At 37.6% G+C, this 22522-nt stretch overlaps 1 protein-coding gene across 3 annotated transcripts in view; it reads left to right on the top strand.

The window, feature by feature from the left end:
• Nucleotides 1-22522, top strand: part of DMD (dystrophin) — a gene marked incomplete at both ends in the record, with an annotated part of 2093893 nt that overhangs the window by 911251 nt on the left and 1160120 nt on the right. For all 3 annotated transcript variants that reach the window (XM_079728248.1, XM_079728247.1, XM_079728246.1), the window contains one exon: nucleotides 21257-21429. In XM_079728248.1, coding sequence (XP_079584374.1) covers nucleotides 21257-21429 — 173 coding nt within the window. The remainder of the gene's footprint in view (nucleotides 1-21256; nucleotides 21430-22522) is intronic.

The following is a 22522-nucleotide window of genomic DNA, read 5'->3' as shown; positions in this document are numbered from 1 at the left end:
TTTAATGTCTTACATTATATCAAATAAGCTACAAAATTATACACTAAAATAGAGTAAGGGATGCATGGATCTCTGGAACTACTCCATCATTTTGGTATGGTGCTATTTCTTATTCTCTTTGAAGTAAAAGTCAAATCACTCATGGGTACAGTGAAGAAAAGAAAATCAGTTGATAAAGGAGACATGCCAGCATGCCTGTCATAATTCACATTAACTAATTTCTCATGACAGCACAGTTTGTAAGTTCATCATTGTCATTCAATATGTAAATCACTGCTAATGAGCTAATATTCATTCCTTTCCATGTTCATGGACATATAGGTCAGGAGAGCAGTAACCCTAAACTTATTAAGTTGCCAGTTGAATATCTTTGTCTTCATACCTCTTAACCTGGCACACTCAGAATGATGGGCCCCTGGCTGCACTCATAGCTAATAATTTTGTTCTTTCAGATATATTTAATAGTATTAAAGCTGACACCAATTACAATGGTATTGATTACTGTGGTTTGTAAAAAAGTATTATCGCAGTTTTAATTTAATTGGTTATTGAGTCCTCATTAGATGTAGTTTGGGGCATAATTCCGTCTTACTCCCAGCATATCTCCTGCAGCAAGCAAACGGGCTTCCTACCTCTATGAGCTTTTTGAAGGGGGATAGTTTTGATCTCAGTCTTTTCAATTAATATGTACTTCCTCTTAAAGGCATTCATCATTGTCATTATCTAATAGTAAAAATAGAAAAGCAGTGCATAAATTGTACAGCTGCTGGTTGAGAAGGTTTGAAATTAAATTGTGGTTGATTTTATTCCTGACAGATTTGCATGAATCAAATTACAGAACTGTAGTAGGTATTGCTGTGGTTTAACATACATATTTTTTTAAGTACAGTACAACACAAATAATGTGCAATAAGTTAAAATAATTACTTTCTGAACAAAATATAAATAATATAGCACATATGATTTCCATAGATGTATTGAATTAGAAAGCTACCTAATCATTTTGACAAGAACTAACCATATAAACACCTATTTACATTGTAAATCTGCGTTTAATAGCTAATACATTAGCTAAGGCATACCTAGTGATGAATGAGAAACACACACAAAAGTAATATTTATCCTTATATCAAAGCCAATATTATCAATTAGTTGCTTAATTAGGCCTTACTTGCTCAGTTAGGGATTGGCATGGATAAAGGTGAATTATTAGGACAAAAATAAGAGCATGGGTTAGAATAAGGATGACAACTATGCTTTATCTTTTGCAATAAGGAGGATCAATTTGTATATAGGGCTTAGGTACTCGATAACTTGTATTAACTAATTGATCCTCCCCATAACTCTATGAAATATTTAAAATTATTATCCCCATTTTATAGATGAAGAAACTGAAGAAATATTAAGTAAAATAACTTGACAAAGTTGACACAGCTAGTATTGGTTGAGCAAGGATTTGAACCCAAGCCAAGAAGATTTAATCTCTGAGCTGTTAACACCTATACTGTACCACCTTTCATGCAGTGGTTTCAAGGGTACTATGTTGAGCATAGCAAGGGTGAATTCGGGTAAAACATGGTAGAATACTGAGGACTGGCGTGGCCAGTTCATAGGAAAAATGTCCTGAGTTCTAATTCTCACTGAATCTATGCCAGTTCAAAAAGATTCCATAAGAGGAAGCAAGCATCTTTCATGTGCTTGTTGGCATTATCCTTAGTGAAATTAGTCACACAGAAAAAGACAAATATTCTATGTTATTGCTTATATGTGCAATCTAAAAAACAAAACAAATGAATGTAACAAAACAGAAGCAGACTCACAGATATAGAGAACAAACTAGTGGTTACCAGTGAGGAGAGGGAAGGTGGGGGACAAGATAGGGGTAGGGGATTAAAGGGTACAAACTACTATGTATAAATAAGCTACAAGGATATATTGTACAGTACAGGAAATATAGCCAATATTTTATAATAACTTTAAATGAAATATAATCTATAAAAATATTGAATCACTATGTTATACATCTGAAACTATTATAATATTGTAAATCAACTATACTTTAGCAAGAGAAAAAGGGAGGGAGGGAGAAAGGAGGGAAGGAAATAAAGAAGGAGAAAAGGAAGGTAGGAAGAGGAAAAGAAAGGGAAGAAAAGAAAGAAGTCAGACACGCATCATTTCAATTGTCTCATCTAAACTGATGATATTAAAGATGCTCTGGTTGAGGTGGATAAAATGTTTTGTGGGGCTTCCCTGGTGGCGCAGCGGTTGAGAGTCCGCCTGCCGAGGCAGGGGATACGGGTTCGTGCCCCGGTCCGGGAAGATCCCACATGCCGCAGAGCGGCTGGGTCCGTGAGCCATGGCCGCTGAGCCTGCGCGTCCGGAGCCTGTGCTCCGCAACGGGAGAGGCCACAACAGTGAGAGGCCCACGTACCGCAAAAAAAAAAAAAAAAAAATGTTTTGGGTCTTTAGCAGCCAGGGTGGGCAACAAGAAGTGTGGACAAATGGAGAAAGCTCACAGATGTTGACAGGACAGTTGGGCCCAATGTAGAGCTTAGATAAGATCAAGAAGTAAAGGCAGCCCTTGTTCAACCTCAACAGCACTGGGGAGAGCTTGTTGTAGCTGAAAAAGCCAAAGATCGTAAAGCAAAAGTCGTTCAGCCTTCTTTGACTGGTTCAGCTTTTATGCAGGACCCTTGAGACCTAAAAGGAATTATTAGGACAAGGCAATAATATAAGGAATGAGGATTCATTCATTCAAACATCTTTATTAAGCACTTCCTATATACCAGGAATTGCTCTAAGTGCTTAAAAAGCAGTAAACAAAACCGATGGACTCCGCCCTCATACAGCTTTTGTTATAGCAGAGGGAGACAGAATATAAGCAAACAAATGGTGGACTGTCATAAAGACTACCATTCATTCTGAGTGAGATAGGAGCCGTTGTAGGTTTTTGAGAAGATGACTGATGTGATCGGATTTATGCTTTAAAAAGATCACACTGGGGCTTCCCTGGTGGCGCAGTGGTTGAGAGTCCGCCTGCCGATGCAGGGGACACGGGTTCGTGCCCCGGTCCGGGAAGATCCCACATGCCATGGAGCGGCTGGGCCCGTGAGCCATGGCCGCTGAGCCTGCGCGTCCGGAGCCTGTGCTCCTCAACGGGAGAGGCCACAACAGTGAGTGGGCCGCGTACCGCAAAAAAAAAAAAAAAAAAAAAAAGATCACACTGGCTGCCCCACTGAGAGTAGAACTGTAGGGGATCAAGGGTAAAAACAAGGAGGACAGTTGAAGAACGGATGCCAGTGGCTTGGGCTAGGGTGGTAAGGAGAGATTTTCAGATTTTGGAAATGTTTTCAGAGAGAAGATAGAAGGTTTATTTCTGTGTTCACCAGAAACTTCAGCATGGGTATAAAAGCCCATTCTCAGCAGATTTGGGGCTCAGGAGAATTTAGGTGTCCTGTGAACTTGGTAGAAGATCACTTGAGAAATGTAAGATTTCTTTCTTCTCATTGATAACTTTACCTTGGGTACTTCACTCTTGCTGTGAAGCACGGGCAAAAGTGCTGGCGACGGAGATCTTATCACTCTGGTCAAAATCTTTCTCCTTTGGAATCTGTTTCATCACATTTAAGCACAAATTTAATAATGTCAGTCACTTGAATGAAGACAAAACTAATGCCGTGAGCAAGCCGACTGGTTTTCTATTCTGGTATTAGAAAAGTTAGATAATAGAAGGAGGTACTGTATATACAAATCTGAACAAAATATCTGAAGGTAAATAAAATAATTAATGTTCTGTGTACATTGTAATACAGGGCCATGCTAGATAAAGCATTAGATTTTTCACCAGTTTAATACTATTCCAAAAAAAGAATATTGTAATTATTCTAAATTAAATAATCATGGAGCATATAAAGTATCAAAGCAAAATTTGTTTACAAATGCTTTTTGAATTCTACTTAAACTTTATAATCGAATAGTTTGGTGCATGGAAAAATAAGACTTTTATTAATGTATTACCACATTGTAAGAACTGATATTTTGGACTATAACATGTGGAATAATGTAATCATTTCATGATTTCTCTGAGAAAAATCAAGTTTTTCTTTTTCTTTTTAAATTTTAATTTAATTTTTATTTTATATTAGAGTATAGTTGATTTATAATGTTGTGTTAGTTTCAGGTATACAGCAGAGTGATTCAGTTATACATATACATATATCTATTCTTTTTCAGGTTCTGTTTCCACACAGGTTATTAGAGAATATTGAGTAGAGTTCCCTATGCTATACCGTAGGTCCTTGTTGATTACCTATTTTATATATAGTAGCATGTATATGTTCATCCCAAACTCCTAATTTATCCCTATTTTATATATAGTAGTGTGTATATGTTCATCCCAAACTCCTAATTTATCCCTCCCCCCCACCTTTCCTCTTTGGTAATTGTGAAAACCTGTGACTCGAAGCGGGTGAGTCTGTTTCTGTTTTGTAAATAAGTTCATTTGTATCATTTTTTTAGTTTCCACATATAAGCGATATCATATGATATTTGTCTTTTCTCTGTCCGACTTACTTCACTTAGTGTGATAATCTCTAGGTCCATCCATGTTGCTGCAAATGGCATTATTTCATTCTTTTTCATGGCTGAGTAATATTCCATTGTATATATGTACCACATCTTCTTTATCTGTTCCTCTCTCGATGGACATTTAGGTTGCTTCCACGTTTTAGCTATTTAAAGAGTGCTGCAGGGCCTCCCTGGTGGCACAGTGGTTGAGAGTCCGCCTGCCGATGCAGGGGATACGGGTTCGTGCCCCGGTCCGGGAGGATCCCATATGCCGCGGAGCGGCTGGGCCCCTGAGCCATGGCCGCTGAGCCTGCGCATCCGGAGCCTGTGCTCCGCAACGGGAGAGGCCACAACAGTGAGAGGACCGCGTACAGCAAAAAAAAAAAAAAAAAAGAGTGCTGCAATAAACATTGGGGTGCATGTATCTTTTCAGATTATGGTTTTCTCCAGATATATGCCCTGGAGTGGGATTGCTAGATCATATGGTAGTACTATTTTTAGTTTTTTAAGGAACCTTCATACTGTTCTCCATAGTGGTTGTAACAATTTACGTTCCCACCAACAGTGTAAGAGGGTTCCCTTTTCTCCACACCTTCTCCAGCATTTATTGCTTCTAGATTTTTGATGATGGCTATTCTGACTGGTGTGAGGTGATACCTCATTGTAGTTTTGATTTGCATTTCTCTAATAATTAGTGATGTTGAGCATCTTTTCATGTGCTTTTTCTCCATCTGTATGTCTTCTTTGGAGAAATGTCTATTTAGATCTTCTGCCCATGTTTTTGATTGGGTTGTTTGTTTGTTTGTTTTTATATTGAGCTGCATGAGCTGTTTGTATATTTTGGAGATTAATCCCTTGTCAGTTGCTTCGTTTGCAAATATTTTCTCCCATTCTGTGGATTGTCTTTTCATTTTGTTTATGGTTTCCTTTGCTGTGCAAAAGCTTTTAAGTTTAATTAGGTCCCATTTGTTACAATTTGTTAGTTTTCATTACTCTAGGAGGTGGATCCAAAAAGATATTGCTGCAATTTATACCAAAGAGTGTTCTGCATATGTTTTCCTCTAAGAATTTTGTAGTATCTAGTCTTATGTTTAGGTCTTTAATCCATTTTGAGTTTATTTTTGTGTATGGTGTTGAACAATGTTTAAGCTTTTCAACTAGCACATTTATTCAGCTATAAATATATTTGCTTTTTTCAATTGCTTTTATGATTTGGGATTTATTTGATTTGCTATTTATTTTATTTGATTGATTTGCTATTTATATTTGTGAAGTACTTTACAAATATTAATCTATTTGCTATAATTGAAATCATACTTAAATCATTAATATAGTACCTCAATTTTCACTTCTCTTATAGTGAAGAGATTATAGATATTTACTGCATTATAATTCATATTTATATGTACTTTGGTAGTTTCCCTTTATGTTTTCTACATGTCTCTCTTTTATAGGAAATTATTCATTCTTTTCTCCCAGCCTTTATTTTATCAGGCCCATCAGTTGTCCTACTTTGACCCCCACCCATGCTGCAGTTTACTCCCATCTTTGCTAAAATGTACTTTAAGGACTCACTCCGCCTCCTTCCATTCTCCTAGCAAGACTATTTTGATAATTCGCATCCTATAAATTCTGGAAGTCAGAAACTTCCACGTTAAAACTTACAATTCATGATGCTGGTTGAAATTTTGCGGTTGCAGTTAAGTTGTGTGGAGGTTTTCCTTTTATTCATGAACTATTCAAGCTGTTCTTTGACCAATTATGATGTCATCTTTTTTGATCTGTGATATATAATTACTGGTTTGTTACTTATGTAAGGACAGTGCATCATCCTATGGAGAATGTTTCCACCAAAGTATATAGTTGTATTTGGGACAGTGCATCATCCTATGGAGAATGTTTCCACCAAAGTATATAGTTGTATTTAGGAAATAATTTTGACATGTGGCCATAAACAATGCAGGGGGAAAAAAATCAAAAGGACACCTTACCATAGAGCCACTAAATATAACTTTTAAAAAATTTCTTTAGAAGCTCAGAAAAAATTAATTAATAAGTACTTTAATGCTTTTTGATTGAACACCCTTCCCAATTTGATATGTCATTAATGTAGTGCCTGGTAACTAGTTGAGGCATAAAGTGGATAAGAATTAGATTTATATAGGAAGTTACCTTCATCTGTCAGATAAAGACAAATTCCAGAGAGTGAAAATGAACTGGAGTTTGAGTCTTTGGTGCTCCAATTTCTCTTTCTCAGTTTTAAGATAGATCTACTCCCCAATGGCTGCTGTCACAACAGCTACTAATGGGTTTCTCTAATCCTTTTTTTCTTAGAAATGAACGTTGTGTGCTCCTCTGTTAGCCAAGTTACAAAGGGTCTCAAGGCATTTTTGTTAACTAAAACTGCCTAAAGCTATTATTTTCGCCTTCCTAAAATGTGAAAGCAATCATGCAGGATTTTATAACTCTTAAAACACATATACATGCATTTAAGTGTATGTGTATCCATTTAACTGCAGAGCTGTATTTATTAAAATGGTGATACTGAGTCAGCAACAGCAAAAGATACAATTTTTACCATTTGCAGTGGTTTGCAAATGAGCCATCTACTCCTTCTGACTTTTTCCCTCTGGTGACCAACATCCATCATACACATAACCACTAGGAAGAAAAAATATCTTGTTTGTGTTGTTCACCACTATATCTCCAACTCCTAGGACGGTACCTACCACTAATAGACACTCAATGGACATCTGTTGAATGAATGGATGACAGTCTGGTAAATCCAGGTATGAAGTCTGTGATTGAAGAGGACAGAACAATGTTAATCTACTATTTCCAAGAATAAAAACCGATTTTTTAATTTAAAAAAAGAAACAAAATTAGCCTCTTTTACATTATATCCAAACTCATCGAGTTAAATCATCCAGATGTGTGAATTCTAACAAACTAAACGTATATACCAGCATGGAGAAATTTGCTCTAGGTTTGTACACAGTGAATTTTAAACCAATCATTTATGAAAGTGTGTGGCAAGAAACCCACAAATAATTAAAATATTAGTAATATTTTTCCCAATCACTTGGCTTGCATTATATGGTTATGGCAAACAATAGGCTAGAGTGGTTGGCAAGGCACTGGATTTGAACATGAAAAACTTAAATCTAGACACCGAATCTGACTTTTTTTTTTTTTTTTTTTTGCGGTACGCGGGCCTCTCACTGCTGTGGCCTCTCCCGTTGTGGAGCACAGGCTCCAGACGCGCAGGCTCAGCGGCCATGGCTCACGGGCCCAGCCGCTCCGCGGCATGTGGGATCCTCCCGCACCGGGGCACGAACCCGTGTCCCCTGCATCGGCAGGCGGACTCCCAACCACTGCACCACCAGGGAAGCCCCTGACTCTTAATAGTTGTGTCCTGGGCAAGCCACATAAAATTTCTATGTCTCAGTGTTTTTAACTTTGAAATTAGATCAATGATGATACCTGTCCCAGCCTACTCAGCAGTAATATTGTGAAGATAAAGTGAAATCATGTAGGATTATATAGAAAAATTCTTGTAAAAAATGTATAATTATATAAATTTCCAATTTTGCAAAACCTGTATTACTTCATCATATATCCAAAGTCTTAAAAATTATTGTAAATTAAATTTCCGTATAAGTAATCCTGCAAACAAATTGCCTTTAAGAATGTGGTGAGGGCTTCCCTGGTGGCACAGTGGTTAAGAATCTGCCTGCCAATGCAGGGGACATGGGTTCGAGCCCTGGTCTGGGAAGATCCCACATGCTGCGGAGCAACTAAACCCGTGTGCCACAACTACTGACCCTGCGCTCTAGAGCCCGCAAGCCACAACTACTGAGCCCACATGCCACAACTACTGAAGCCCGCATGCCTAGAGCCCGTGCTCCGCAACAAGAGAAGCCACTGCAATGAGAAGTGCACTCGCCGCAACTAGAGAAAGCCCACGTGCAGCAACAAAGACCCAACACAGCCAAAAATAAATAAATAAAATAAATTTTTAAAAATGTGGTGAAACATAAAATTGCATACTTAAGTGTAAAAAAAACTTTAAGTAAAATGTTAATAATAGCATAAAATATACATAAAGTTATTTCCAGATTTGGCAAGTAGCCTAAAGGTTAAAAAAAAAAAGTTTAAAGTTAAAAAAAAAAGTAAGAGAATGCACATAGGCTAAAAAACATTTGCTTTTGACAAAAACTTTGGTTAGAGAATCTTACTTACTTTCAATCATATTTACTATATTTCCAAAGCTAAGTATTACTTATTCAGGGGTAAAATTTTTCACTCTTCTATTAATTTTAGGTGCCAAATGAATAGCTCATTTTTAAAATATTTCTCTTGAGGATGCAGGCTCTAAATCGTTCCACGTTTCCATGCTCCATGGCTTTTACCAAGAATAGGATGCTATTTTTTAGTTTGTTGTTGTCATTTTTGTTTTATGTGGAGTTTTATTTTTCATTGAAATATGTTGAATTCATTTTTTTCCTAATTCTATGTCAGTAATTTAGAATCCTTTGTTCTGAGTTCAGAACCATGACTTAAACTATTTAAAAGCATTGAAGCTGTAAGTGAAGGATACTTTAATCAATAGTGGGGTTTTTTTCCCTTGGAATTATGAGACTTATTTTTATTTATTTTGTTGTTGTTTTTCTTTTGCCATTTAAAAAAGATGATCTGTATCAATTTTCTTGCTTAAAATGGTAGTCATGAGCATGTTGATACTTTAATAACATTCAGTTGAACCTTATGAATTGGCATTATGTGGGTCAAAATGTTCAAACGTTGGCAATTTCATATAGTTCAGTCTAATACAATGACTTTTACCCGTCTGCTTGTTTCTGAATCCTAATGCATGTAATTAAGCAGTCAAGGAAAAAATCAAGAACTATGTATTGTAAATCACTTTAATTAATGGATACCAACTACTACAAATTCCCAAATTGCGTTTTCCAAACCTGAGGCAAAAGGATATTCTCACCATTAGGGAAATCTCTGGGGTTTCCAAAAAGTTAAAGGAAGGAGGAAGAGTGTTAAGATCCCTCTCCTAACAAAACATGTTGTTAACATGGTTTGTTTTGTCGTTTGTTGATTTTCTTAAATTTGTGCGGTTAGGTTCAGAACAATTACATGAAACAGCGGTTTTGCTTTTCTATCCCAAATGTAAAACGCTGTGATAGAAAGCATGTTCTCCCAGTGTCAACAGCGTTAATCATTTATAAAATGGGCAAAATATTACCAAATATGTTTCCTTATTTTTTCCAAAATAGTGTACTGTCATTTGTATTAATTTGTACAGACTTAATTACATTCAGTTGTGTATAGTAGTTATCTGTAAACTTGCTTGATCACACATACTAGATTTTCCATTCTTTATCAGAATAATAAGATGCTCATGATTGTATATTTAAATAGGATAAAATACTATAAAGTGAAAAGAAGAAAGAAAAGCATCCTGTCCACATTTTTCAATCCCATTCCTCAGCGGTAATCAGTTTTTCAGGTTTCCCTGGATTACTGTATTGCCGTAGAAGTTTTCTCCATAAAATCTATCTGCCCCTCCTTTGCTCAGTTACACAAGACTTAAAAGCATGTCCTGGTTCTAAAATATTTGGAAACATAGAATACCATGTATCTAATTTTGAATGATGAGAAAAGCATTTGCTTCTACACAGTTCTCCTTTGCTGTGTGCAAGAGCTGATTTTTCTATCAAGATTTTTTTTTGTAAAATGATTTCGACAATGTGCACAACGTAATGCAAAATGTACCTATCACAAAAGGATTTATTTAGTTGGTGCTGATGGCTAGGATTGTTGTCTTTGGGGAACAGTTGGAACAGTGAAGTGCAGGTTTTGCAGTTTTCTTTTTGTTCTCATTGGTGCTCTGTAACATCTGGGGAACTAGGCATAATTCTAAATGAAGGACTTTGTCTGTTGTTAGGTATCTGAGGAACTGTGAGGTAACCATGGAGAAACTTGGCCAGGAAATACAGATGGACTGTTATTCCACTATTTACTCTAACAGCTAAATAACCAGTAAAAGTAAAATAGAATAAACAAGGAGATGACTGAAGCACGCACAACATCTGTTCAGGCCTGAATGGACGTCTGCAACAGTTCAAGAACAATGTAACAGGGCTTCCCTGGTGGCGCAGTGGTTGAGAGTCCGCCTGCCGATGCAGGGGACACGGGTTCATGCCCCGGTCTGGGAAGATCCCACATGCCGCGGAGCGGTTGGGCCCGTGAGCCATGGCCGTTGAGCCTGGCGTCCGGAGCCTGTGCTCCGCAATGGGAGAGGCCACAACAGTGAGAGGCCCACGTACAGCAAAAAAAAAAAAAAAAAAAAAAAAAAAAAAAGAACAATGTAACAAACCTTAAAGGTTCAGTGGTTCCATTCAAATTGATTTTCATAAGCAAGTTAAGATTCAGAGCTTCAACTCAACTTTTCACTTCAAATTAACACATATGTATTGAGCCTCGAATACTGTGTTTAACTCTCTAAAAGAAATAGAAGATGTGATCCCTGTGCTCTGGTAATTTGTAACATTAATTGAATACACATGTCAGAGTTACACAAACAAGTTAGAAAGTAATAAAAGTAGGAGAGACATAATATAGCCAAAATACATAGTATAAGGCATGAGTGTAACTGAATTTGTGAAGAGGAGAAAGCAATGTAGAAAGCAGAAACTGAGAATAATTTTATAGAAGATAAAGCCTTTGAGATATTCATGCTTTGACTATAAGTGGCATTTGGCTACTACTGATTTATTATGTGCCAGGACCCATTCTAAATTCTTTACTTGTGGTAGCTTGTATGGTCACCACAGCAACCCTATTAGGAAAGCACTGTTAATTATACCCATATTCAGAACTATCCAAGCTGGAAATGATGGTTTGGATCAGAGTGGCAGGGGGGTTAAGTTCTGAATACATTCTCAAGGTAGAGCCCATAGGATTTGGTGGCCAGTTGCATGTGGGTTGGTAGAGAGAGGATTCAAGGATAACACTATGAATTTTGGCATGAACACCTGGGACAGTGGAGCTGCCATTAACTGTATCATGCGGAAAACGGCAGGAGCATCATGTTAGGGTGCAAGGTTGAGTGTAAGTTTAGTTTTGATGTGTTAAGTCTAAGATGTTTATTACACATCCATTGGATATCAAGAGACATATTGGATATACTGGATATATATATAAGTCATAGTTCAGGAGATCATCTCAATTAGAGATATAAATTTAGGAATCATTCGTTAGTTCTTCTTCCACACTTGCTCACAAAATATGGGTTTTTCTGATGTTCCTTTCCCAGCCCTCTTTCCTCTAACCCCGCCTCTGTGGACAATCTCAGCCACTCCCACAATCTAAATATCACCTTGATACAACTGGATCTTATTGGTGGAGGTGGAAAACGGGATAGGCAAGATATCAAGATGGTTCTATAGATTCACTAATAGTGTCCAATAGTGGGCATCAGCAGATGTAGGGAATCAGCCATAGAATGATCGACTCTGCTAAAAGCTACAGCAAAGTGCTTGTGGGCTAACAGAAAAAGGAGGACTTTGTCTTTCCGGCTCACTGTCGTATCCCCAGTACCTAGACCGTATCTGGCACATGGTAGGTTTTCAACAGATATTTGTTGAGTTAATGAATGAAGACAGAGCTATAGCTCTCAGAGAAGTGGAGAGAAACCTGAGGCCTAGCAGAACTTGGTAGGACTAGAGACCAGGGCTGTGTGGTGAAGGCTATGCTTAACAGTACTGAATGGTGCAGAGGTGGGAGAAGATGTGATGAAGAAGCTTTTAGTGAGCCAAATAGAAATTTTCTTCAAGAAGTAAATATGGTAAAAAAAAAAAAAGTGAATTATAGGTGTTTATAGCCATCTGCTCACATGAGTCATTTTGGGACATAAAAGCTGAAGAATCACTAGAAAGCAATTTTACAGTTTTTAAATGAAATTCAATATACTTCAAGCCAGAATATAATTGAAATATGGAAGTCAGTTTTTGGGGAAAATACACTTAGACAATTTCATATTATCTTATATTTTAGCTTATTTTGTTATATATCTGAAACTATATTGTTTCAATTTTAAGATAGCTTTTCTTTTCTTATGGAAACACTTTTACTAAGGGAACACTTGCAAAATTTGAAGTAAATATTTTATAAATACTTTGTAAATATTTTGTTACAAACTTTAAAATAGAAGACAGAATTTCAGATTAAAGTTTGTACACACATCCTATGATCGACCTATTATTTCAAATCTTACCTCAGTAAGAGTTTTAAACTCAGGAACCTGTGTTTGAGCTTGCTTCTTGGTATAAAACAGGATTAAGGATACCTATAAGTTATAGATTACAGAGAAGGCACAACAGCAATATGCTATTTTAAATAGCACTTTTAGAAACAGAAATCATATAGGCACTTTGCAGAGTAATTATAAAACAACTTGCAATAAGTAAGAAAAGACATTAAAAATTCACTAAGTTCTTTTATTTTATTAGTTTCTGCTTTATAACAAAGTGACTCAGTTATACATATACATCCGTTCCCATATCCCTTCCCTCTTGCGTCTCCCTCCCTCCACCCTCCCTATCCCACCCCTCCAGGCGGTCACAAAGCACCAAGCTGATCTCCCTGTGCTATGAGGCTGCTTCCCACTAGCTATCTATTTTACGTTTGGTAGTGTATATATGTTCATGCCTCTCTCACGCTTTGTCAGAGCTTATCCTTCCCCTCCCCATATCCTCAAGTCCATTCTCAAGTAGGTCTGTATCTTTATTCCTGTTTTACCCCTCGGTTCTTCGTGACATTTTTTTTTCTTAAATTCCATATGTATGTGTTAGCATACGGTATTTGTCTTTCTCTTCCTGACTTACTTCACTCTGTATGACAGACTCTAGGTCCTTCCACCTCATTACAAATAGCTCAATTTCATTTCTTTTTATGGCTGAGTAATATTCCATTGTATATATGTGCCACATCTTCTTTATCCATTCATCCGATGATGGACACTTAGGTTGTTTCCATCTCCAGGCTATTGCAAATAGAGCTGCAATGAACATTTTGGTACATGTCTCTTTTTGAATTATGGTTTTCTCAGGGTATATGCCCAGTAGTGGGATTGCTGGGTCATATGGTAGTTCTATTTGTAGTTTTTTAAGGAACCTCCATACTGTTCTCCATAGTGGCTGTGCCAATTCACATTCCCACCAGCAGTGCAAGAGTGTTCCCTTTTCTCCGCACCCTCTCCAGCATTTATTGTTTCTAGATTTTTTGATGATGGCCATTCTGACTGGTGTGAGATGATATCTCATTGTAGTTTTGATTTGCATTTCTCTAATGATTAATGATGTTGAGCATTCTTTCATGTGTTTGTTGGCAGTCTGTATATCTTCTTTGGAGAAATGTCTATTTAGGTCTTCTGCCCATTTTTGGATTGGGTTGTTTGTTTTTTTGCTATTGAGCTGCATGAGCTGCTTATATTCACTAAGTTCTTGTTTAAGTTTATTTTCATCAGAAGTGATTAATAATACATTGAATTTATCAGATATCACTGTCTCCTACTCCAGCCCTGTTCACTTTCTACAGTATCTAGTTTGACATTCATATAAATAGATTTACCATTTAGGTGGGTAAAGGCATGCTCTGTAGTGAAACATTCTGACAGCAAGGGAGTAGTTGTTGCTTTATATTAAAAGGAAGAAAAACTGAGCAGCAGAAATATGCCCCTTATGATAGAGAACAGAGCCTAGTTAAGAGTTACTTGAGACCTTTATCTCAGCCTGATAAGTTGGCAAACAGGTGCTTTGTCTGGTTCCCTAGATCAATTGTCTGTAGTTTTAGTTTCTCTTTTTTAGCTCATTAAAGACACTTATTACATAATACTTGAACCAACAAAGTACTTATAGGTTCAAATTGTTTGTGTTATGAATCCCGTTAAAAAACTGACTCTGTTCTTAAAGGGAAACCCACATTTCTAAATATTATTTATCTCAAAGCTAAGGCCTATATTACTGTGACTGTGTTATCAATGAGCTCTTCTTTAAACAACAGGCTTTTCACCTCGAAATGTGAGTTAAAGCAGTATAGTTCATAGTCTTCTGTTTTCCCTTATTGTACATATGTGGACTTCATCTTTCAGTTGTGAAAGTTGCTTCACTATCAAAATTTTCTCAATTTAAAGTTAATAGGGCTTCCCTGGTGGCGCAGTGGTTGAGAGTCTGCCTGCCGATGCAGGGGACACGGGTTCGTGCCCTGGTCCGGGAGGATCCCACATGCCACGGAGTGGCCGGGCCCGTGAGCCATGGCTGCTGAGCCTGCGTGTCCGGAGCCTGTGCTCCACAACGGGAGAGGCCACAGCAGTGAGAGGCCCGCATACCGCAAAAAAAAAGTGTATAAATAAGGGTCTCATTTAACTTATTTGATTCTGTGAACCAGAGTGGAAAGGATGCTATTTTAAAATACCAAGGGCTTAAATTATATAGACTCATGTATGCGTGCCTTCCAGAAATTGAAATTTCCATTTCCAGGAAGAGTGACTGACAAATAAACATCTCACAGAATTGAAATGGGGGGTGGGGAGGTCATTTCATAGGTGCATGTCAACATCAAGAAGGAAGTTGACTAAAAAGTGTGTGCTTCCTCATTTTGCCATCATATTTTCAGGTAAGGTAAGGAACTATTTCAGGGAGAGAAATGGAAATAATATACTCTGTAGTGATCCTAGGGATTTTTCTATCACCATAGCAACTACAATGACTATGGTTTCATTTTCAGAGGGTCAGAAACTATAAAGATCACTTATTTCTAGACAAACTAAAATAGTAAAAAGCTATAAAAGATCTCATCTCTGACTTTAAACTATGGAAACTGCTACAGAATTTTCTTTGGTGCGTATACCATTTTTCTGTGTGCAGTGCCTCAGGGACAAGAGTATGTGTAGGGACTTTAAAAAGGATTTCCTGGACTCCAGCCAAGTTTGACAGTATTCTCTGAGAATGCACCAAGGAGCTATTATCTAGATATCCAGGGAGTATGACATCTCCTGCCCCAGTTTTGCTTTTTGCTTTTCTCATTTAAGATAGAAAGTTTTCTTGCCTTTACAACATGCTGCCCAGCATTGCTAAAACTGTTCATAACTTGATTCTGAGCAATTCCATCACTCTCCAGAGAACTGGGAACTCTCCAGAGATTTGGAGTAAAATCAGAAAGCTTTGCAAACTCAAATCATCAGAGAGAGACTATATATTCTCTCACACACACCCTGCATGAAAGCCATGAATGGATTACTTTTAGACCAGTGGGGAAGATCCTCCTTCCCTTCTCTTGAATTTTACCCCTTTAGGAAATTACAGCTATTCATTTTAAGTATTTGGGCTCCCAACACATGGACAAATGGAGCTGGTTGCCCCAGTGTGAATTTCAGTAATCAGCATGTCAGTCAGCTGGGTGCTTGGTATCAAGTGGAGCACTTGTCAGAGTTCTGGAATTTTGCCCTTGGGCTGGCAGCCACGTTAACATGGAGTCCGTGACTCACATCAACAGGAGTTGAGCCATTGCAAGCACTGGCAAAGGTCATTTTGTCAGGCTGTCCAGGTCAGCAGAGTTAACAGAAGCAGAAAAGAAGTCATGTTGGTGCACCTGACCTAATCCAGCTAGTGGGGTAGCCCTAAATATTCCACCCAAGACTCTGGGCTCAGAGCCATCAGGACATGGTAATGAAATTTTGCCAGGTGGGTAAAAGAAAGAACAAATATAAGAGGTTTGCTTGAGTGAAGGGACTTCTAGGAAATTGATAACATATACCAGATCCATTCTGTCTTTTTAAAAATGTTTGTTATATTCTCAGTTTTGTTTTTATTAGTAGTAAACTTTTCCTCCATAAAGAAGTGTCTTATGTCAAATAAAGCAAACCATAGTGTAGTACTAAGCTATTTTCAGTTTTGTAGTGAAAGAGGTTGACAGTGGAAGACAGTCTTCTCTGTCCAGATTTACATTTCCATACTTTCAATATGCTGAGATTGCTCTTAAGATCACCAGTCACCTCCTAAATATCCACAGTTGACTTTTTACTCCTGTTCCTAGATGCATTTGACTTGTTGGTGGCTCCCTCCCTCCCTCCTTCCTGATATTCGTTCTCCCTTTAGTTTTAAAATATTTTACTCTTCTGCTTCTTCTCCAAGGTCTGATGAGATCTACTCTTCAGACATATTCATCTCCATCCTCGACCTCTGCTTTCCACAAAGGGTCATCCTTAGGCAAATTTTCTTCTCACGCTTTCACTCTAACAAAAGTTTCTGAGCAATTTGACCATCTCTCCTGTAATGAAACAACACCTACTATATTCCACTGACTAGCAGTTCTATAACACTGGCAGAAGACAATTTTAACCTGCATTTCTCCAGATAAGGAATCTCACAGGATATTTCTGTGTTGGCATGCCTTCCTTTCCCTCACATGGTAATACTTGTTAGATACATATTCTGACCACAGAGTTAAATTGAGTTGCTTAGCAAAAAAATAATGAAACCTTCTAATCGCAAGGTGTTCATGGACTTGAAGACAACACCTTGGAATTTTATAAACAATCTCTCTCTCTCTTCTCTCTCTCTCTCTCTCTCTCTCTCTCTCTCTCTCTCTCTCTCTCTCTGAAATTCATTCACATCACCCATAACCATTGTGTCTAGCTGATTTGCAGACCTGGGAACACAGCTGCTTTCCTCAGGGTCCCATTGTAAGCATTGATTTTTGCCCCTTACAACCGACATTATCTATATCCTCACAAGATTCTATAGATTAATCTTCCCCCAAGACAAGTCCTCATGCACCACAGTCATGAAGTCTTAGAATGAGGCAGGAAATCTCCCTAAGATCTACCCATGACTTCTCTCCTGCTGCCCAATGGAGTTTGCTTCAGAGCCAGCCTTCTGGGAAGCTGCAGGCTTAGCAACAGGGACCCCCCTAGTCTCCATCTCACACATGGTTGAACCTCCCCAATTTTGCCTGCAAGTCAGCAAATATGTTCATTTTATTGATACCTGTTAAGTTTTTATATTTATACAGTTCACCCTTGAACAACATGGGTTTGAACTTCATGGATCCACTTACATGTGGATATTTTTCCACAGTAAATACTACAGTGCTATACAATCCATGGTTGGGTGAATCCACGGATGCGGAGGAACCACAGATGTGGAGGGCCAACTATAAATTATATACAGATTAACCCTCATTTTACTCAAGGGTCAACTGTATTTATTTATCCTGACAGGAAACATGTGATCCCTGGGTCAGAGAATATCTCACTAATTACTCAAATCCCCATGAGACATGCAGTGAGTGCCAGATGTACAAGAGAGCAACCCCAACATTATAAACATCAGAACTTATATAAGGGATTTGGCACATCTGATAGAGACAGACAGAAAGACAGACATGGAGGGACTTGGGTGGATGAGGGGAGAGAGAGGCGGGAAGAGAGAGACAAACAGAGAGAGACCTTTGCTCTGGAATGTAAACACATCCTCTCCAGAGAGGGGAAGTTCTAGGTCTGTTATCCTCAGAATGTAAGTTGGAATGTAAGCAAAGGGATCCAAGAAAGATAAGCTTCTGAGTCTCCCTGGAAAAATGCACTAATCTAAACACCAAGGTATGTTTGCTATTCAATTATCCTCTAACCCAGATGCCAATGTTCTTTGCTCAGAAAGGCCAGACCATGTGGAAATGTGAGAATATGTATGGCCCAACGATATTTGCCATCTCATTCATATTCTCAAAGTCTGTTGCCAACTGCCTATTGAATGTCTATTGTCTGACAACCCAAAGGCTTCATAATATGATTGTGTCCAGAAGGAAATCATCACTTACACACACACACACATGCATACACACACACACACACACACACACAAATGCATGCGCACACAGAACCTGTTCATCCATCTGAAATCCTCTTACTCAGATATCAGTATTCATCTGGATGCTCAGGCCAGAAACCTGGGAGTTATTCAAGTCTTTCCTTTTCTTCAGCCAACAAACAGTCACTGAGTTCTGCCACGTTTCCTTCCTAAACAACTTTCTCAATTCAACTCAATTATGAAGGACAACTAGATATTTGATTATATTAATAACACTTTAAAGTTTTTAGGTGTAGGATATGGTATTATGTGTACTTTCCTTGAAAACAATTCATGTATATTGGAAACATGCTGAAGTATTTATGGATAATATATTATATCAATTTGTTTCAAAATAATCCAGTTGAGGAGGTGAATGGGTGGAAATATAATGAAACAAAATTGTCCATGGTTTCATAAGTGTTGACACTGGATAATGGGCTCATGGGGGCTGTTTGTACTATTTTCCTTTTTTCCTTTTCTGCTTTTGTATATATTTGAAATTCATACACACACACACATACGCGCGCACACAAGTCATGGTTCCCCACTGTCTACTGAATTACATGCAGTATTTTAAAGTACATTATTAATCATCTCCAGCCTCTGTTTCCTGACCCATCTTCGCTGATCCTGTACATTTCTGAAAAGTCAGTCATATACGGCTACTCATGTTTCCTGTCTTTGCATGTGTATTACCTACTAAGTATGATGTCCTTTCCACTTCAACTACTCAGCTGTGTCTACCCCAAATTGCACTTCCTTTATGAGCCCTTTCGTTGGCTTGTGACCATATATGATATATGATTCATTCCTTTTCTGAACTGTGAGAAAAGATTTGGTACCACTTAGACCACTCATCAAATAATTTCTCATCATTTAACTGGAACTTCTAAACTGTAATTGTTTCCTTCAGTTTCCAAACCACATCCTCCCTTACTACCTCAATGAGATCAATTTAAAACTTCTTAGAAACAAATAAAACTGTCCTTCACCTACCTTTGCTTTCTCTGTATTGGTCCTTGTACATGAAAGAGCTCAATAAATGTTTACTCAATTGACTTGTCTTTGACAATTCAGATGAGCAAAGTAACCAAATTCACATTTGTAAGACTAGACAAATATGTAAGTTTTTAGCATTTTTTGAACATTAATATTTTAAAAGATTTTTATTATTTAGTGGCATTGTGTATTGTCCCCTTAAATATAATCTAGATTTTAAAATTATGGAGTTAAATTTTGAGATACTTTCACTTATTCAACACAAATGCACTGGGTACCTACCATGTGCCAGGCACAGGTTTGAGCTCTGGAAACCCAATATAGAGCAAGACAGATAACATCCCTGCACTCATAGGATCTAGTCTAGTGATGTAGAGAAACCAGTAGTTGTATAATTTCATGTTAGTCATAAGTGCCATGAAGAAAAATTAACAATACAGGCAATACAGAGCAGTTGGGGCTGCTACTTAAAATGGAACAGTAGATAAAGCTCTTCTGAGATGAGAAAGAAGTGAGGAAAACAGCCATATAAGTGTCTTGGAGGGAAAGAGTATTTTTGGCAGAGAGAACAGCAAATGCAGAATAAGGAAAAAATAAGATTATAATATCAGGCAGTGTACAGCCAAGTTATGTAGAGATTTGTAGGCCATGATAAAGACTATGGGTTGGGAATTCCCTGGCGGTCCAGTGGTTAGGACTTGTCGCTTCCACTGCTGAGCGCAGGTTCAATCCCTAGTCGGAGAACTAAGATCCCACAAGCCGGGCATCTGGGCCAAAAAAAAAAAAAAAAAAAAAAGACTATGGGTTTGATGAGGAGCCATTGGAGGGTTTTGAGAAGAGAAGTAATATGATTTGATTTATGTTTTATAAGAATTTCTTTGGCTGTTGTGTGGAGAATTGACTGGGAGAGGGGCAAGACTGGAAGCAGGAGGATCATTTAGGTAGCTATCGTGATAATCTAGGTGAAATATAAGGATAACTTATATCATCAGAGCAATAGCAAGGGAGATAACGAGAAGTGGTCAAATTTTGGACATGTTCTAGAAGTAGAGCCAACAAGATTGTCCAACAATTTGAATACTGGAGATTAAAAAAGAAAGATCAAGGATGATTCCAAGATTGTCAGCCTGAATAACTATCAATTGCTATGTCATTTACCAAAGGAGAGAAAACCATGGGAAGAGAAGGATATGGGGATGCAGTTCAGAATGTGGTTATGCTAAGGTTGAGATGCTCATGAGACATTCAAGTATCAAGAAAGTACCTAGATTTCTGAGTCTGGATTTCAGAGTTGAGGTCAGGGCTGGAGATGTAAGTTTGAGAGTCATTGTCATATAGAGATTATTTACAGTCATGGGACCAAATAAGAGGTAATATAGATAGACAAGGAAAGAAGTGTCAGAACTAAGCTAGAGCACTCCAATATTAAGAGATGAGTAAGATGGGAAGGATTCTGTAAAGCAGACTGAGAAACAGTGGACAAGAAGGTGGAGGAAAAACCAGAAAAATTCAGGTTACAGAAGTCAAATGAAGATAGAGTTTTAAGATGGAGGGAGTGAGTGATCATCTGTATCAAGATGAGGACTGTGGATTACCCATTGAAGTTGGGCATGTTGAAATCACTGGGCTTCAAGGCTAATGACTTTTAAAAGTCAGTAGATTAAAAATGCAAGGCCATTAGTTACTTTGGGGGTTGATAAATTTCCTTTCTTCTCTTTCCATAGACAGCTGAATCATTTTTGACTTGCTTTAAAATTTCAATATTACAGAATATAAAAGACAGCCTGCAACAAATCTCAGGTCGGATTGACGTTATTCACAATAAGAAGGCAGCAGCATTGCAAAGTGCCACACCGGTGGAAAAGGCGAGGCTACAGGAAGCTCTCTCACAGCTCGATTTCCAATGGGAAAGAGTTAACAGAATGTGCAAGGACCGACAAGGGTAGGTACCACTTTCCTTTTACTAAATGATTATACCTGTCTCCCAGGAATTCTAGAGTTCATTTCAGTGTTCTCCATGGAAAAAAGATAGGTAGGGAGGAAGAGAGGGAGAAGTATCACCTTCACTGGAAAAAGGTAAGTGGAGTAAGAACAAATAATGATGAACAGTTCAGACTAATGAGCTGAATTCAACAAATTTTTCTGTACTGAAGTTAGTATTACGTTGGAGCACTATAATATCCTCTAAAATTTCAGGTAATGTCAAAACCCGTCTGGTCATTTAATTGAGGTGGTTTAAATAATTGTACAATATAAATTGTATACCTTTGGTCAAATCTGTATCCTGTAGATTTATAACTGTTTGATATACTTAGATTAATATATTGGAAATATAAGCTGGCAACACAAAGTTGATTTTTGTGTGTTGTTTCTGTTTTGAAGGTGATTCTTTACATTTTGAAGTCCCCCCACTTTTTTGCTACAAGGAATTTGTTGATTTAAAATAATTAATTTTTAGTGCTTCCCTTAGTTAAAATATCCAACTGTTGACCAGATTTTTAAAATTCACATACATTTCTTAGCCTCATACTACAAGAAGGTATTGTTTTCTCTTCCAGTTTTAGGTTAAAAGGAATAAAGTTGTAATGGCTTAAAACAATTTGTTTCAAAGATATGTTCAAGACCATCTTCTTCATTATTCTCAGAGGAAATCAAATCATTTTTAATAATTACAAAGAACCTCCTTAATATCTCTCAAATCTGTTCATTTCTTGCCATCTTTACTTCTATTTTTGTTCTTCATTTACTGCATTAGATTCCTAAATCAATACTTCCAGCAGAAATTTCAGTTGGTGCCAGTGATCATCCCTACTTTGTTCCCAATTATCTTTCATCCAGAATTGTTTTTCTGAAGTGTAAGAAAACTTACATTCCTTTTAGAATAAAGTGAAAACTTATTAATTGGGGATATAAGGCTTTCACATGACCCCTGCTCCTCTGGTCAGCCTCACTGTTTATCAATTCCTGCCTGCCCTACAACCCCTCCAAATTCTGCTCTATCAATATTAAATTGATTTAAAGATTCACAAATGTTT

Source organism: Hyperoodon ampullatus (assembly GCF_949752795.1).
Source record: "Hyperoodon ampullatus genome assembly, chromosome: X".
In the NCBI taxonomy this organism is placed as follows: domain Eukaryota; kingdom Metazoa; phylum Chordata; class Mammalia; order Artiodactyla; family Ziphiidae; genus Hyperoodon; species Hyperoodon ampullatus.
The sequence above is the reverse complement of the archived record's forward strand: the minus strand, read 5'-3'. Positions and strand labels throughout refer to the sequence as shown.